Below are 18,459 nucleotides of genomic sequence, written 5' to 3' on the forward strand. Positions count from 1 at the left end.
TTTGTTGGGAGGTGTTAGGTGGCCCTGATTGTTTCCTGGATGGAATTCCTTTGTTTTCAGAGTGTTGCTCTTTATTTTGTGCTTTGAGATGAAAGAGTGATGAGTACCGAATGGGTTTGGACCTTCAAAGAGTGGGTGTTTCCCTGTTTGAGGGGGGGGGGGGAATCCTTTGTTGAGCGTAAGAACGTAGAGACGTGGATGAGGGGTTGTGTTGTCAATTTTCTAGGTTGTGGGGCGTTTAGTTTTGTTGTTTTTCCCGGTGGAGCAACGCCATTATCCTATCCTTTTATATACAGTAGAGTCTCACTTATCCAACACTCGCTTATCCAACGTTCTGGATTATCCAACGCATTTTTGTAGTCAATGTTTTCAATTAATCATGATATTTTGGTGCTAAATTCGTAAATACAGTAATTACTACATAGCATTACTGCATATTGAACTGCTTTTTCTGTCAAATTTGTTGCATAACATGATGTTTTTGGTGCTTAATTTGTAAAATCATAACCTAATTTGATGTTTAATAGGCTTCTCCTTAATGTCTCCTTGTTATCCAACGTATTCACTTATCCAACGTTCTGCCGGCCCGTTTATGTTGGATAAGTGAGACTCTACTGTATATAGAAGATTTTGGTGCTAAATTCGTAAATACAGTAATTACAACATAACATGACTGCATATTGAACTACTTTTTCCTGTCAAACGTGTTGTATAACATGATGTTTTGGTACTTAATTGTAAAATCATAACCTAATTTGATGTTTAATAGGCTTTTCCTTAATCCCTCCTTATTATTCAAGATATTTGCTCATCCAAGGTTCTGCCGGCCCGTTTAGCTTGGATAAGTGAGACTCTACTGTAGTTAGATAGATAGATAGATAGATAGATAGATAGATAGATAGATAGATAGGAGATAGATGCAAACATAGGCAGGCAGGCAAGGAAAGAAGGCAGGCAAACAAGAGCTTACTTTTTATCATTTTGAAAGTACATGTCAGCTCTGGCCATTGTGTCCAAGACAAAATATTCAAAACCAGGAAACATACGGTAGATCTGTTGGGAAAGAAAGGTAAAAAAATGTTACGGAAGACACAAAACCGACAATTTTCCTCTGATGGAAACTCCAAAGAGCAATTGCAACCATACTTTCCAACACCCCAAATTGTACCTGCAATAGAAATAGTGAAAGGATTACGGCTTTATACACAATAGCCTTGACAACACTTTCCACTGATTTCCTCTGAATGGGTGGCAAAGCACCAGAGGCTTTTTATGGTGCTTTTGAGGGTTATTGCTCCCAGAATCCCCCAACCAGCATGGCCTAGAGGATTCTGGAAGTTGCAATCCCAAAAAGCTGCCAGGTTGTTGTTGTTGTTGCTTTTTTTTTTTTTTTTTTTTTTGCAAATAAGATTTTATTTTGTTTTTTTTAAAAAAGAGAAAAAAAATAACGAAAATAAGCAAGTAAAAAAGAGGAAAAAAAAGAAAGGAAAGTGGGAAACATCCAAGGATATAGTATGTGAGTTATGGGGCCATGTTAGTAAAATAGCTAACATGGAGGGAATATCATACATATTCTTTAGTATAGGGAGGACATGAAGTAAAAGAAAAAATAATCCAACGATGATATCTTCTTTAACAAGAGAAACAGATTACCGTATATACTCGAGTATAAGCCGACCCGAATATAAGCCGAGGCACCTAATTTTACCACAAAAAAACGGAGGAAACATTGACTCCAGTATAAGCCGAGGGTGGGAAATTTCAGAAATAAAAATAGATACCAATAAAATTACATTAATTGAGGCATCCGTAGGTTAAATGTTTTTGAATATTTACATAAAGCTCAAATTCAAGATAAGACTGTCCAACTCTGATCAAATCATTATTCTCATCTTCTTCAATGTAAATGTGCTTATGTATCCTTTTAATAATAATAGAGCAAAATAATACATGTAATAATAATAATAAATACAGGAAAATAATACATGTAATAAATAGAGTAAAATAATAAATTGAATAATAATAATATCAGAGTGAAATAATAAATGTATTATTATTAATAATAATAATAGAATAAATGTACCATATATTCTCGAGTATACGCTGACCCAAATATAAGCCAACCAAGACCCTCACCCAAGTATAAGCCAAGGGGGGCTTTTTCAGTCTTAAAAAAAGGGCTGAAAAACTAGGCTTATACTCGAGTATATACAGTATACTTCCAGGATCTGCCTTGATTTCTTTTATCTTCTTATATTGTCCCTTTTTTCTTCTCTTCCAATTCTGCATAATATTCCATCTCCTAATTTTATCCATTAACTAATTCAAACCATATTTTTTCTACTGATGACAACCAACTATATGCATATCTTAAAGCTGATTTCTTTAGTTAGTAAATTAGTAAGATACATGTAAGTATGTATTATAATTTTCTATCCTTCACGCAGGAGCTACACATAATAAATCTTCTTATATAAATGTATATTATATGAGTTCACTGGTTGTTAACTTGGTGCACTCAACTCTAGGTGCTTTTAGGGTCTTGAGCAAGCAAATTGAGGCACGCCATTACGCAAGGTCAAATTCAAATTATTATTATTATTATCATCAACACAACGACGTTGTATGGCACAGCAAACAAGATAGATATGCTGGATTTCGTTTCGCAAAACCACAAGTCGAACACTTCCCAAGTGTCTAGGACTGTGTGATGTATTTTCGGATGATGCGTGCAGATCCCAGTAGGGTGGCCTTTTGCAGTTGGCAGATGGTGATTTTGTCAATGTCTATTGTTTCCAAATGCCGGCTGAGATCTTTTGGCACGGCACCCAGTGTGCCAATTTATTTATTATTATTAATTTATTATTATTATTATTATTATTATTATTATTAATATCCTTCTTTTTCTCTCTCACTGGTTGCTAATTTGGCGCACCCGACTCCAGGTGCTTTTGAGATCTCGAGCAAGTGAGCCAAGGCACACCATGATGCAAGGTCAAATTTAAAAGGCTGGAGGCAGAGAGGAATTCCCAGCAAAGCAAAACAAAGCAGGAGGCCCTTCTTTGACACGTGAGACTCATCTTAGCAGAGGTGGAAGATTAAAATATATTAAAAGTAAAAGCTCAATTAAAAGAATGTAAATTAAATTAAGTATGAATGAACAAATGAGCCAAATAACACAAAAAGTGCCAGCAACAGCAGTGCAACCCCGTGTGATCCCATTTCAGATCTGCAGGTTCAGCAAGATCAATGGCCTGATTCCATTCAGTATTTATGCAAGTGATAACAATGCCTTTCTGCCTTCAGCACTGGGCAAAAAGCCAGAATTAAGTTCAGAGCAGGTACGGGCAAGCTCGGGCCCTCCAGGTTTTTTGGACTTCAACTCCCACAATTCCTAACAGCCTGAGGAGAGAGTTCCAGAGTGTTGCACCTAAGCACTGGTTCACCTTGCTCTTAACACACACTCTACCAAAGCAGGCTAGGTTTAAACAGTATATTGATAAAAGATAGCAAAGTCTGAACAAAAAAGCAATAAAGAAGGCAAACATCCAAATGCAATGGCAGTCAGTAAAAGCAATATTCAAATACAAAGGCAGTCAGTCAAAAAGGCTATAATCCAGAGGTAAAACCAATTTGCAGAATATAGTCCCAAGTCTCTGATATAGGAAATTAGTCCTGAAAACAAGGCAACATGAACTTCAGCATAAAATCTAAAACACAGATTCCAGGCAAGAACCTAAACGAGAATCCTTAGACAAGGCAGGAGATGTGCTTCCAAAAATCAACATTGCTTCATCTGAAATCTTTCCCTGTCTCTCCCGTATTTACCCATGTTTACAAGCCAAAAAAGCATTTCTCTGTCCTTGAGTTCCCACGCATTTGTTAGCGATTCTAAGAGAATGACTGGGACGATGGACCATTAACCTTAACCTCGTATCTCTATCTAAGGAAGACTCCTCTGAGTCATTGCCAGAAACACCTGGAACTTGTTGGTGTTCGAACTCCTGGGAAAGATCACCCTTATCAACAGTTTCTGTTTCCTCGCTAGCCTGTGGCCCCTCTGACAATTCAAGAGCCTTCGAGATTTTTCTCTTCATCATTGCTTTGGTCAGCCTGCATAAACCCAAATCCCGCTTCATCATCAGACTGAATCACAACACAGAGGAGGGGAGCCACCACCGAGAAGGCCCTCTCCCTCGTCCCCACCAACCGTGCTTGTGATGGAGGTGGGAGCGAGAGAAGGGTCTCTCCAGCAGATCTTAGCACTCGCGCCGGATCACAAAGAGAGATACAGTCACAAAGAGAAGCAGGACACAAACACTGCTTCCATTGTTGGCCATTCAGCCTATCCATTGCATGGTGTCATGCATGTTGACGAAAAGTCATCAGTACTATTGTGGTTTGTAAAGACACCATGATGTATGGGTTAACTGGAAAAGTACGTGTAAGAAGCCGATTGGCTGAGCCTGCGAAGAGCTGGGAATCTGATTGGTTACGTTCTCTGCCATGCTGCTGGGGAACCGGTTTGAGCAGGTTTACCTCAAAGTGAGTGTGTGTATGCTGACTGAAAACAGCCAGGAGAGAAGATGGCTGCCGACTCTCTGAGGCCTTTTTATTTCTAAGGCACTGAGGCCTATTTATGGACTTTAAAAGGATTATTTATGCCTACTGTTCTCTGTAAGCAATCAGAGAGATTATTATATATATCACTAGCTGTGCCCGGCCACACGTTGCTGTGGTGTCGTCCTAAGCAGGGTTTTGTTTGTGGAAGCAAGTATGAATGTTGTAATTAGCCGCCTTGATTAGCACTGAATTGGCTTGCAGCTTCAAAGCGTGGTTGTTTCCTCCCTGGGGGAATCCTTTATTGGGAGGTGTTAGCTGGCTCTGGTTGCTTCCTGTCTGGAATACCCTTATTTTCAGAGTGTTGTTCTTTATTTACTGTCCAGATTGTAGAGTTATTTAAATGGTGGCTGCCAGGTTTTGTTCACTATGATGGTTACCAGGAACACTAATAATAATAATAATAATAATAATAATAACAACAACAACAACAACAACGACTCTAAGGAAAGGGAAGGAAGCCTTGCCCTCGGTGTGCGATGGCAATTGAAGCCCTGCCCACCTGGCTGATGTCACCAAGTTTCCCGGGGGACTCCTGCACATGTGTGGTTAGTAATTTTTGGTTTTAGGGGGTTTTCTGTAATTTTGACCTAATTTTAGGGGATTTTAATTGAAAGACATAGATTGGATGACAGTGCCTTTTGTGGACAAGTTTGGTGTGATTTGGTCTAGTGGTTTTGTTGTTTACTCCATGGGAATTACGCACGTTACATTTGTATATATACTAGCTGTGCCCGGCCACGCGTTGCTGTGGTGAAGTCTGGTGGTATGGGAAATAAAGTATTGAGGAATTGGTGGTAGTTAAGGTCAAGGGTAAAGGTTTTCCCCTGTAGAGTAAAGTCTCACTTATCCAACATTTGCTTATCCAATGTTCTGGATTATCCAACACAGTCTGCCTTTTAGTAGTCAATGTTTTTGTAGTCAGTGTTTTAAATTCATTGTCCAGTCGTGTCTGACTCTGGGGATTGGTGCTCATCTCCATTTCTAAGCCGAAGAGTTGGCGTTGTCCGTAGACTCCTCCAAGGTCATGTAGCTGGCATGACTGCATGGAGCGCCGTTACCTTTCTGCCGGAGCAGTACCTATTGATCTACTCACATTGGCATGTTTTCGAACTTCTGCCTGTCCCCTGGGCTGAGTGGGTTGCTAGGAGACCAAGTGGGCAGAGCTTAGCCTTCTAACTGGCAGCAATTGGATAAAAACAATTATTCCTCTCCCTCTAATTAGGGCTTTATTTTTCTTTTCTTTTTGTTGTATGAATGTAGAGGCGTGGATGAGAGGTTGTGCTGTCAGTTTTCGAGGTTGTGGGGTGTTTAGTTTTGTTGTTTTGTCCTAGGCCGAAATTTCATTACCCTTTTATATATATAGACTAGCTGTGCCCGGCCACGCGTTGCTGTTGCGAAGTATGGTGGTATGGGAAATAAAGTATTGAGGAATTGGTGGTAGTTAAGGTAAAGGGTAAAGGTTTTCTCCTGACATTAAGTCGAGTTGTGTCCGACTGTACACTGAAGTGGATCACATGGCAGTGTGGAGTCAAGATAATCCAGTTCAAAGCAGATAATATAAGATTCTAAATGGGTTATATAGCTGTGTGGAAGGGCCTTGAGTCTACACTGCCATATAATCCAGTTCAAATCTGATAATCTGTTTTTTATAGGCAGTGGGGAAGAGGCCTGTGAGGCCTAGCTCTGCCTGTCCCCTGGGCTGAGTGGGTTGCTAGGAGAGCAAGTGGGCGGAGGTTAGCCTTCTAACTGGCAGCCACTGGATAAAAACAATTATTGCTCTCCTTCTAATTAGGATCTTATTTTTCTTTTCTTTTTGTTGTATGAACGTAGAGGCATGGATGAGGGGTTGTGCTGCCAAGTTTAGTGTTTCTGGGATGTGTAGTTTTGTTGTAGGCCGAAATTTCATTACCCTTTTATATATATAGATAGTGTGATGACTCATGGGCCATGTAGTCCCGTTCCTAGCGCTGTTGTGACAGATGAAGAGGAAAACTTAGGTTTCCCACCGTTTCAGCCAGAATTGGAGCTTTCACAGCCAGAGATGGAGCCCCTGCACCTGCAGGAGATTTGCCTCCCAGAAGTTGCCCAAACAAGCCCTGAGCCAAAATCTCCCCCTTTTTCTCGCCGTGATTATTATCAACAACAGAAGGGAGCTCAACAGGCTAATCGCAGAAGCCTGAGAATCGCCGCCAAACAAATGGTTGATTAAGCCTGCTTCCCATGGGAATCTTTAGGGAGTCATGCATCTGGACTCAGAGAATGGCTTTTGGTTCTGGTTCCCCAGAGAATTGTTCTCTGGCGGGAAAACGAGACCCTACTTAGGTGTTTTGCCCACGTAGGAATCTTGCGGAGTCAATTCGTCAGCTCTGGGAGTAGGTTGTGTGTGGACTACGCTGCTCCCGCGTTCAAGTTCTTGTTCCCGTTTCCAGCCTTGCTTTTGCCTTCCAGGACCTTGTTTTGCTTCCTGGATCTCGCCACGAATTCACCACGGATCTTGTTTTTGCTCCTCGTTTCTTGTTGCCTTGAATCAAGCCTTGTGTTCCAAGAATCAAGTTTACTTCCTAGCCTTGCTTAAGTTTCATGGACTAAAGGACCTTGTCATCTCCCCTCACTTTGCTTGGCAAAGTGAGTGTTTCGGTTACTGGATTACAACTTTGGACCTTAATATTTTATATTGGACATTGTTTTCCTGGACTATAATTGACCTTTCCTGAAAGGTCTTCTTCTGAACTATATTCTACACTTATTTTTATTGACTTTACATATTTCCTTAATAAAGATATTAGATAGATTCTGGCCTCTGTGTATGGTTATTGGTGCTCTGCAGCCTGGGTCTTGACAGATAGATTGATTGCGCTGTTTGATCTCTTGAAGTTAGTAAAGTTCCTGTTACGTGTTCTACAAAGCTGAGGGTGACTTTGGATTCACAGGCAGATGTTAGAACTTCCTTTTAACATCATCTACAACCCGTAACATATACCTCTGGAACACGAGGACTTACTCTGGTGAAGGGGATATTGGCTGCGGCGTCTCTGATGTTGGTATAAGGAGCTTCCAGGACGATGGCGTCCACTACGACTCCATCTGTGGGGTGGGAAATGGAAGCAGAGAGGGTGAAACTTGGAGGAGAAGGCTTTTGAAATCTCATTCCTGAAGCTTTTGGACCAACTGCTCCCATCCCCACCCTGCCGAAAGGCAAAAGCAAGCAGGAAAGAACCTGCAAAACAAGACGTTCAGGTCTAGCAGAGGGATCATTGAGTCAACTTTCAATCCCAGTCTTAAATTAAAGGGAAGAGAACATCACTGGGGCCCTTAAGGCCAATATAAATAAAAAACCAAACAAAACTTCTGCTGACTTCTGCTGCAAATTATATTTCAGGTGCAATTCTCACACCTATCCTTCCGCAGGTACCTTGAATCTCATTCAGTCTATTAATCACTGATTTCCTGAGATCTCTGTAACTCTTCGCTTTGGCATCTTTATTTATTTCTTTACAGTATTTATATTCTTCCCTTCTAAGTGCCGATCACAATATGCATATACAGTAGAGTCTCACTTATCCAACATTCGCTTATCCAACGTTCTGGATTATCCAACTCAGTTTGCCTCCCACCCCAATCCACATCTGTTTCTCTAGGCAGCAAGGATTGAACTTATGGATTTAATTTCTGTCAATGTTGCTACTGTAAGTTCATTTTATGCAATTCTATCTTTATTTGTAGTCAATTTGTTAGCAACCAATGTTTTTGTAGTCAATGTTTTCAATATATTGCAATGTTTTGGTGCTAAATTCATAAATATAGTAATTACTACGTAATGTTACTGTGGTTTGGACTGCTTTTTCTGTCGATTTATTGTAAAACATGATGTTTTTGGTGCTCAATTTGTAAAATCATAACGTAATTTGACGTTTAATAGGCTTTTCCTTAATCCCTCCTTATTATCCAACATTTTCGCTTATCCAATGTTCTGCCGGCCCGTTTATGTTGGATAAGTGAGACTCTACTGTACATGGCAAACATTTAATGTCAGTAGACATACGATGTATATAGACTGACACAGAGGCAATTTTAACATTTTCCAGCTTCTGGCTTCATGAGGATATGTTTGATTCCGGCCACAGGGGGAGCTATTCTTCATTATCCACTGTGACACCGAGTCCTTGATGGAGTACTTCCTCATTCTTCCGCACGCTGCTGGAAGGTTTTTTTTTATGGTGTCGTAAATTAGTTAAATTAGCCTCCCCGCATAAAGCGGTACCTAAATTTCCTACTCAACAGATGCAACTGTCTTTCAGGTTGCTTAGGTCAATAACGAGCTAGGCTATTTAATGGTTGGACGCTCAATACAACCCGGGCTGGCCTCAAACTCATGACCTCTCAGTCAGTAAAGATTTATTGCAGCTGGCTACTAACCAGCTGCGCCACAGCCCGGTCTTTCCTTTTCCTTCTAACCAAGGGGAGGAGACACACAGGCTTCAGACTACAGCACCCATCCTGCGTCATCACTAGTTGTGGGTCCTAAAGCCGATAGGCAATGCAGTCCAAGAAGAGATTGGGAAAGCTACTTTATTTGACAGTATCTCCCAGAATCCTCTTGCAATGTTGGGAGTTACCATCCAAAAAAGTAACTCTCCCAAGCTCCATGGCACACACTCGAAAGTTGGACCCTTCCTCTCCCACTCTTATCTGCAGTTACCTATTTCTTGCAGTTTCTTTGCCGTATTGGTCGCAATTCTGCAAGGAAATCAGAAATAAGGAGGTTATTTATTTATTTATTTACTTGCATCATTTATTTATTTACTTACATCATTTAATATATTTATTTATTTACATCATTTATATTCCGCCCTTCTCACCCCGAAGGGGACTCAGGGCGGATCACACTACACATATTAGGCAAACATTCAATGCCTTTTTAACACAGGACAAAGACAAACAAACATAGCTCCGAGCGGGCCTCGAACTTATGACCTCCTGGTCAGTGACTCATTGCTCTCCCTTCTGCGCCACAGCCCCGGGCTAGGTTAGATTCTCCCAACAGCAGTAAAATACACTTTGTGAAAAAAAATAGCATTTAGATCAGGCCTGGGCCAACTTGGGCCCTCCAGGTGTTTTGGACTTCAACTCCCACAATTCCGAACAGCCTGCCGGCTGTTCGGAATTGTGGGAGTTGAAGTCCAAAACACCTGGAGGGCCCAAGTTGGCCCAGGCCTGATCTAAATATATCTGGACAACAACAAGCTCCCAAGGCCAAGCGCACCCGGTACCGAGAGAGTGTCCCCAGAAGATTACGGTGCTGTTCCCGCTTCGTGCTTTGACCCAGTCGTAAATGCAGAGGATGTCCTTCGTGAACCCGTTCTCGCTCGGATGGCCAGTGGAGTCGGCATAGCCTGCAAGGTCAAAAAAAAAAAAATCACATATTTATTAATTATTTATTTATTTACAGTATTTATATTCCGCCCTTCTCACCCCGAAGGGGACTCAGGGCGGATCACATTACACATATAAGGCAAACATTCAATGCTTTTAACACAGAACAAAGACAAGACAAACATAGGCTCCGAGCCGGCCTCGAACTCATGACCTCTCAGTCAGAGTGATTTGTTGCAGCTGGCTGCTCACCAGCCTGCGCCACAGCCCAGGCCCTATTTCAATTTTGTAGTTGAAAACATCAACTACAAAATATACACCAACCACTGGAGTTTCCAGATCTCAAGTCTGGCTCCAAATCTGAGTTTTCTATGGGCAGAAATCTGCATTTTTGGAGAAACAACTCTCTGGGGAAAAGTAAACTACCTCTCCCCATTTTGGAATATTCTGCACTTTGGCCTAGATCTGTGTATTAGTCTCTTGTTTTTAACATTTTATGCTGTATGTTGATTTTAATTACTGTTTTATTGATGCTGATGTTTTTATTGTTGGGATATTTGTTTTATTGTTTTGTTGTTGTTATTATATTGTTGTATTGGGCAAGGCCCCATGTAAGCTGCCCCGAGTCCCTTCGGGGAGATGGGGCGGGGTATAAAAATAAAGTTGTTGTTGTTATTATTATTATTATTATTATTATTATTATTATTATTGACTATGGACTATTGATTAAGAATGATACCCTGTGTACTCAACACAGAGAAGCTACATCTTATCTGTAACTGAACTTCAATAAGTGATGTGCCTGTACGGTGAATTAATAAAAGATGTTTGTGAGTAAACAAGATATGCTATTTTTCGAAAAAAGAAAAAAAAAGATTGATGGAAATCTAAAACTCTAGAGACCATGGTTTGATTCCCCGCTTGGCCATGAAACCCATGGGGTGACTATCTCAGCCTGGAAAACCTCTTCTGAACAAATCTTGGCAAGAAAATTTGTAAAATCATAATGTAATTTGACATTTAATAGGCTTTTCCTTAATCCCTCCTTATTATCCAACATTTCCGCTTATCCAATGTTCTGCCGGCCCATTTATGTTGGATAAATGAGACTCTACTGTATTAAAATGTACCAGTATTTTTAATTTTAAAAATACATATTACAATACAGGGAACAGAGAATAAAAATAACAACACTCCTAAACTTCTAGCAATACCAGTCACAGAATTCAAAATCTCTGATAGGCCTTCCTGAGAAGATGTGTCAGACTACAGCTCCCATCATTCCCAATAGGAATGGCTAAAGGTTGGATCTTCTAGAGACTTTATTTTTCCAGCCCCACTTACCTCTGTAGTCAACAGCCAGCACATGGAAGCCATTATCACTCATGATCTGTTGAAGAAGGGAGTTTGGATTAGTTTCCTTTCAAATGGGCAAAGCTTTTAGTATTTAAAGGTGGCCTAAAAAGCAAATGCAAGTTACTAGCTGATATTTAACTGCCAGTTCGGATTACACAATTTTAGCACACCTACCTTTGTGAAAAGGACTCTGTGGCTTGTTGCTCTGCAAAAGGAATTCAGAGATGAGTGGGATTAGCAGATGCATTAAAAAACAGAAGTAGTATTGCATTGCGAAAATCGGTGCTGAATACATGGGCTCCTAGGATTCCCTAGCACTGGGGCACAAAAGTTGAAGTGCTGTCAAACTGCATTGATTCTACAGTGCAGATGCACCTACTTCTTTAGATGGAGACAAAGGCTTGTCTCTGAGGAAGCAGAGTTAGAACTTGTTGACTGGCTCAAACCCCCAGTTTGGATCAGAAGTTGTTATTTTGGTCCAGAAGATGCCTGCGGTACATAACACAGGTCAAATTGGGTTAACCCAATTGGGTCTTATCAGGCATTTTGCAAAGTTGAGGAATGCTCGTGTGATGACTCATGGGCCATGTAGTCCCGTTCCAAGTACTATTGTGGTAGACGAAGAGGAAAACTTGGGTTTCCCACCGTTTCAGCCAGAATTGGAGCCCTTGCACCTGCAGGATGTTTGCCCTCCAGAAGTCAGCCAAACAAGCCTTGGGCAGAAATCTCCCCCGTTCTCTCGCCGGGATAATTATAATAGAGATAGAGGCGCTAGGGAGGCGAAGCGCCGAAGCGCCAGGATCGCTGCCAGACAATTAGCTGATTAAGCCTGTTTCCCTTGGGAAATCTTAAGGAGTCATGCATCTGGACATAGTATGGGTTTCACTTCTTGTTCCCCAGGGAAAGTGTTCCTTGGCGGGAAAGCAAGATCCTATATAGGTGTTTACCCGCAAGGAGATCCTTGCGGAGTCAATTCGTCAGCTTCGGGAGTGAGATCGTGTGTGGACTACGCTACTCCTGATCCTTGTTTCCAGGACCTTGTTCTCGTTCCAGCCCTGTCTTGTTCCCCGGACCTTGCCACAGATTTCGCCACGGACCCCATTCATGTTTCTTGCTTCTTGTTGCCTTGAATCAAGCCTGGTCAAGAATCTAGTTTGCTCTCCAGCCTTGTTGCCAAGCTCCATTGGACTAAAGGACCCTGTCATTTCCCCACACTTTGCTCGGCAAAGTGTGTGTTTCGGTTATTGGATTATAACTTTGGACTTTAATATCTCATATTGGACATTGATTTCCTGGACTATATTTGACCTTTCCTGAAAGGTCTACTTCTGAACTATATTCTTCACTTGTTTTTATTGACTTTATATATTCCTTTAATAAAGATATTAGATAGATTCTGGTCTCTGTGCATGGTTATTGGTGCTCTGCAGCCTGGGTCCTGACAGTTCTGGAGTTTCAGGGCGAGTTTGGATAGCTGAACTGGCTCTAATTCGAACTGCTTGATCTAGACCAGGAGTCCTCAAACATTTTAAGCAGAGAGTCCCTCTGACTGTTGGGAGGCTTTTGTTTGAAAAAAAAAAAACCATGAATGAATTCTTATATTAATAATAATAATAATAATAATAATATAATACCACATCTTATATATAATCCAATTACTGTATATATGATGTAGTCACACTATTGATTTGTATTTTGTTGATGACCTCTTCCAACATTAGGATGAGTCTATGAATTGAAGTAATCCATTGGTAAATGTATCTCTATATAGAATATATAAGGGGCCCCCAGTGGCACAGCATGTTAAAGCTCTGAGCTGCTGAACTTGCGGACCAAAAGGTTGCAGGTTCGAATACCGCCGTTAGCCCCAGCTTTTGCCAACCTAGCAGTCTGAAAACATGCAAATGTGAGTAGATCAATAGATACTACTCCGGAAGGGAATAATGCTCCATGCAGTCATACCGGCCACATGACCTTGGAGGTGTCTACGGACAATGCCGGCTCTTCAGCTTAGAAATGGAGATGAGCACCAACCTTCACAATCGGACACGACTGGACTTAACGTCAAGGGAAAACCTTTACCTTTACTAAATAAATCATTCCATTGGGGTTGACTTAACCAACCATTCTGCTTAAATCGGGACTAGCAATCAGGTCGAGGCCTCTTCCTGGCCTTGCACAATTCCTGAGCAATTGGAGAATGCATTATTATTATTATTATTATTATTATTATTATTATTATTATTATTATTATTATATAATTCCTGTATATAATAATATATAAGCACATATCTTATTTGAAGTGCAAAAAAACCTCCGAAAGAATAAGACAATATTTAAAATGAAGAATTATTCCAACCAACATAAATTGATCAGTATTTCAATGGGAAGTGTCTGGTGAGAGAGTCAAGTTATTGAAAATTGTTGTTGCTGCTGTGTGTCTTCAAGTCATTTGTGACTTAGGGCGGCTCTCAGTCTAAAGCAGTGGTTCTCAATCTGGGGTCCCCAGATGTTTTGGACTTCAATTCCCAGAAATCCTCACAGCTGGTAAACTGGCTGGGATTTCTGGGAGTTGTAGGCCAAAACACCTGGGGAAGCACAGCTTGAGAACCACATGGGTTAGGTTAGCTGCTGCATCACACTGTTGACTCATGTTCAGCTTGTGGTTTACTAAGACTTCTACTGCCTCCTCACACCAGAGCATGGATCCCGTTTAAATCTGGTTTCTGCCTCCTGTAGAAACTCTGGGGTTTGTAGTTTGGTGAGGCCCGGACCTGTTTGGCTGAGTTTTTTAAAGGCCGCTCCCTAAAGTAGATTTAAAGTGGATCCAAGCTCTAGTGCGATGAGATCCTAGGACAGGGGTCCCCAAACTAAGGCCCGGGGGCCGGATCCGGCCCTCCAAGGTCATTTACCTGGCCCCTGTCCTAAACTTTAGACTTAGGCTTGACCTAAGTCTACCTGGTCTTTGGAGGTCTTTTTGCTTACCTATGATCTTATGAGATCGTCTAGATCAGGGGTCCTCAAACTTTTTAAGTGGAGGGCCGGATCACAGTCCCTCAGACTGTTGGGGGGCCGGACTATGATGAAATAGTCAAAAATTAGGATTGTTTTTGTGTGCCTTCAAGTCATTTCAGACTTAGGTCAACCTAAAAGGCCAGGTAAATGACCTTGGAGAGCTGCATTCGGCCCATGGGCCTTAGTTTGGTGACCCCTGATCTAGATAATCTCATAAGACCATATGTAAGCAAAGAGACCTCCAAAGACCATCTAGATGGTCTCATAAGACCATAGGTAAGGAAAGGGACCCTCAAAAGCCATCTAGATGGTTTCATAGGACTATAGGTAAGGAAAGGGCCCCCCAAAGACCATCTAGACAATCTCATAAAACCATAGGTAAGGAAAGGGACCCTCAAAGGCCATCTAGATGGTCTCATAGGACCCTAGGTAAGGAAAGTGACTTCCAAAAGCCATCTAGATGGTCTCATAAGGCCGTAGCTAAGCAAAGAGACATTCAAAGACCATCTAGATGATCTCGTAAGACCATAGGTAAGCAAAGAGACCTCCAAAGACCAAGTAGACTTAGGTCAACCTTAAGTCTAAAGTTTAGGATGGGGCCAGGTAAATGACCTTGGAGGGCTGCATCCGGCCCCCGGGCCTTAGTTTGGGGACCCCTGGTCTAGATAGTCTTTGAAAATCTCTTTGCTTAGCTATGGCCTTATGAGACCATCTAGATGGTCTTTGGAGGTCTCTTTGCTTACCTATGGTCTTATGAGATTGTCTAGATGGTCTTTAAAGGTCTCTTTGCTTAGCTACGGCCTTATGAGACCATCTAGATGGCCTTTGGAGGTCACTTTCCTTACCTATGGTCCTATGAGACTGTCTAGATGGCCTTTGAAGGTCCCTTTCCTTACCTATGGTTTTATGAGATTGTCTAAATGGCCTTTGGAGGTCTCTTTCCTTACCTATGGTCTTATGAGATTGCCTAGATTGGGGTCCCCAAACTAAGGCCCATGGGCCAGATGTGGCCCTCCAAGGTGATTTACTTGGCCTCTGTTCTAAACTTTAGACTTAGGGTTCACCTAAGTCTGAAATAACTTGAAGTTACACAACAACAACAATCCTAATTTTGGACTATTTCATCATAGTCCGGCCCCCTAACAGCCTGAGGGACTTTGAATCGGCCCTCCACTTTAAAAGTTTGAAGACCCCTGTCCTAGGACCTCATCTACATCCCTTTTACACTGGTTGCTGTCAAGCCAGGTGTCACCCGTCCTATATCTCTGCATTTCATTTTCATTGCCTAAGTGCAGTGCCGTACACTTCTTCTGTCAACATTAATTGGGTTAGTTTGGCCTAGCTCTCCAATCTGTTAAAGGCATTTTGGATTCTGATCTTGTCCTCTGGGGTATTAGCTCTTCCTCTCAATTTGGTATCACCTGCAAAACTTAAGAAATAAACTCTCAGTCTATTCCATCATCCAAGTCATTGATAAACATGCTGAAGAGCCCTGAATGGCCCAGGACGGGACCTCACACTAGGACAAAAAGGAGCTATTGTGAAGCACCTCTTGAAGGCACACAAAGAACCAACAACACAATGGGTGCATCTACAGCAGGCATGGACAAACTTGGGCCATTCCTCCAGGTGTTTTGGACTTCAACTCCCACCATTCCTAACAGCCGGTAGGCTGTTAGGAATGGTGGGAGTTGAAGTCCAAAACACCTGGAGGGCTGAAGTTTGCCCATGCCTGTTCTGCACAGTCTTCTCACCTGTTTCCCCCATTGCCATGGAGATAAATGATGATGGGATTATCATCTGCGAGAGCCTCTTCATACCAGAGATCGCTCTTCCCTTCAGATTCCTTGCGCCGATTGTCAGGCAAAGCGTGCCTAAGGGAAGAAACAAAAGGATCCAGACATGCCCATTTCACCCCGATTTCCACTGATGATCAAAATGAGACACGCTGTTCTCAGTCCAGAGCAAATAATTGCATGGGAATTATTGCCTCTATTAAAAAAAACAATTAAAATGAAACATTTTGGTAGAATAATTTTTTTTTTCATGCAGGGCTGGAGCGAGCTGGTAGAATATGAACATTGAAAGTAGAGAGGGAAAGCAGTAATATATTACTTAGGAACAAAATGTCCTTATTATGATATACAAGCATATGGGAGGAATACTGAGGAAATTAAGAAAAGTGTTGCACTCTAGCACTGAAAACACCTTTTCACGCAGCACCACATCAGAGTCCAGTAGTTCTATCTAAAAAATATTTATTGAAGAAAGCAAGGGAAAGGGGGAAAGGGTTGGAAGAGACCCTTTGGGCCATTGAGTCCAATGCCCTTCTGCCTTTGTGCACCGAAAGCACAAGCAAAGCACAGATGGCCACCCAGATTCAATGATAATAATAATAATAATAATAATAATAATAATAATAATAATAATAACAAGGAGACAGAAGGCCTGATCCTTGCAGCCCAGGAGCAAGACATCAGAACAAATGCAATTAAGGCCAAGATTGAAAAATCAGCTGATGACCCAAAATGCAGACTGTGCAAGGAAGCTGATGAAACCATTGATCATCTCCTCAGCTGCTGTAAGAAAATTGCACAGACAGACTACAAACAGAGGCATAACTGTGTGGCCCAAATGATCCATTGGAACTTATGCATCAAGTACCACCTGCCAGCAGCAAAGAACTGGTGGGATCACAAACCAGCAAAGGTCGTGGAAAATGAACACGCAAAGATACTGTGGGACTTCCGAATCCAGACTGACAAAGTTCTGGAACACAACACACCAGATATCACAGTTGTGGAAAAGAACAAGGTTTGGATAATTGATGTCGCCATTCCAGGTGACAGTCGCATTGATGAAAAACAACAGGAAAAACTCAGCCGCTATCAGGACCTCAAGATTGAACTTCAAAGACTCTGGCAGAAACCAGTGCAGGTGGTCCCGGTGGTGATGGGCACATTGGGTGCCGTGCCAAAAGATCTCAGCCGGCATTTGGAAACAATAGACATTGACAAAATTATGATCTGCCAACTGCAAAAGGCCACCCTGCTGGGATCTGCACGCATCATCCGAAAATACATCACACAGTCCTAGACACTTGGGAAGTGTTCGACTTGTGGTTTTGTGAAACGAAATCCAGCATGTCTATCTTGTTTGCTGTGTCATACAACATCGTTGTGTCAATAATAATAATAATAATAAAGAAGGTTGGAAGAGACCCCTTGGGCCATTTAGTCCAACCCCCTTCTGCCTCTGTGCACCAAAAGCACAAGCAAAGCATCCCTGACAGATGGCCACCCAGCCTCAATGTTAATAATAATAATAATAATAATAATAATAATAATAATAATAATAATACAGGGTTTTGGAACACAATACTCCTGACCTCACAATCGTGTTAAAAAACAAAGTATGGATTGCCAATGTTGCAATACCAGGTGACAGCAAGATTGAGGAGAAACAACTGGAAAAGCTGACACAATATGAGGATTTAAAGATCGAATTACAAAGACTCTGGCACAAGCCAGTCAAGGTGGTCCCAGTGGTGATCGGCACAATGGGTGCAGTGCCTAAAGGCCTTGGCCTGCACTTAAACACAATCGGCACTGACACAATCCCCACCTGCCAGCTACAGAAGGCCACCTGACTGGGACCTGCAAGCATTATTCGCCGATACATCACACAGTCCTAGACACGGGAAGTGTCCGACGTGTGATCCAATACGACAGCCAGCAGAGTGTCTGCTGTGGACTCATCTTGTTGTGTTTCAAATAATAATAATAATAATAATAATAATAATAATAATAATAATAATAATAAGGGTTGTAAGAGAAGAGACCCCTTGGGTCATTTAGCCCAACCCACTTCTGCCCTTGTGCCGTGGGGGCCGGATAAATGGCTTCGATGGGCCGCATCCGGACCCCGGGCCTTAGTTTGGGGACCCCTGCAATAAACTATACAAAATAGCAGTAATCCAAAAATGCCAAAGTACATACAATCAAGAGAAGCAAAATCCACAGCAGTACTTCAAACACAAATCAATAAACAAGAAAGCAAGGACCTTTCCAAGGTAAACCCTTCAAGGAAACA

General features: G+C 41.7%; 1 protein-coding gene across 1 annotated transcript in view; it reads right to left on the minus strand.

The window, feature by feature from the left end:
* Nucleotides 1-18,459, minus strand: part of abhd12b (abhydrolase domain containing 12B) — a 55,035-nt gene that overhangs the window by 11,679 nt on the left and 24,897 nt on the right. Inside the window, exons 4-10 of the mRNA XM_062968699.1 lie at nt 16,122-16,241; nt 11,527-11,557; nt 11,341-11,386; nt 9,887-10,016; nt 9,323-9,360; nt 7,625-7,707; nt 971-1,053 (exon numbers count right to left, since the gene is read on the minus strand). Coding sequence (XP_062824769.1) covers nt 971-1,053; nt 7,625-7,707; nt 9,323-9,360; nt 9,887-10,016; nt 11,341-11,386; nt 11,527-11,557; nt 16,122-16,241 — 531 coding nt within the window. The remainder of the gene's footprint in view (nt 1-970; nt 1,054-7,624; nt 7,708-9,322; nt 9,361-9,886; nt 10,017-11,340; nt 11,387-11,526; nt 11,558-16,121; nt 16,242-18,459) is intronic.

This window comes from Anolis carolinensis, chromosome 1, assembly GCF_035594765.1.
Source record: "Anolis carolinensis isolate JA03-04 chromosome 1, rAnoCar3.1.pri, whole genome shotgun sequence".
NCBI classification, from domain to species: Eukaryota; Metazoa; Chordata; class Lepidosauria; order Squamata; family Dactyloidae; genus Anolis; species Anolis carolinensis.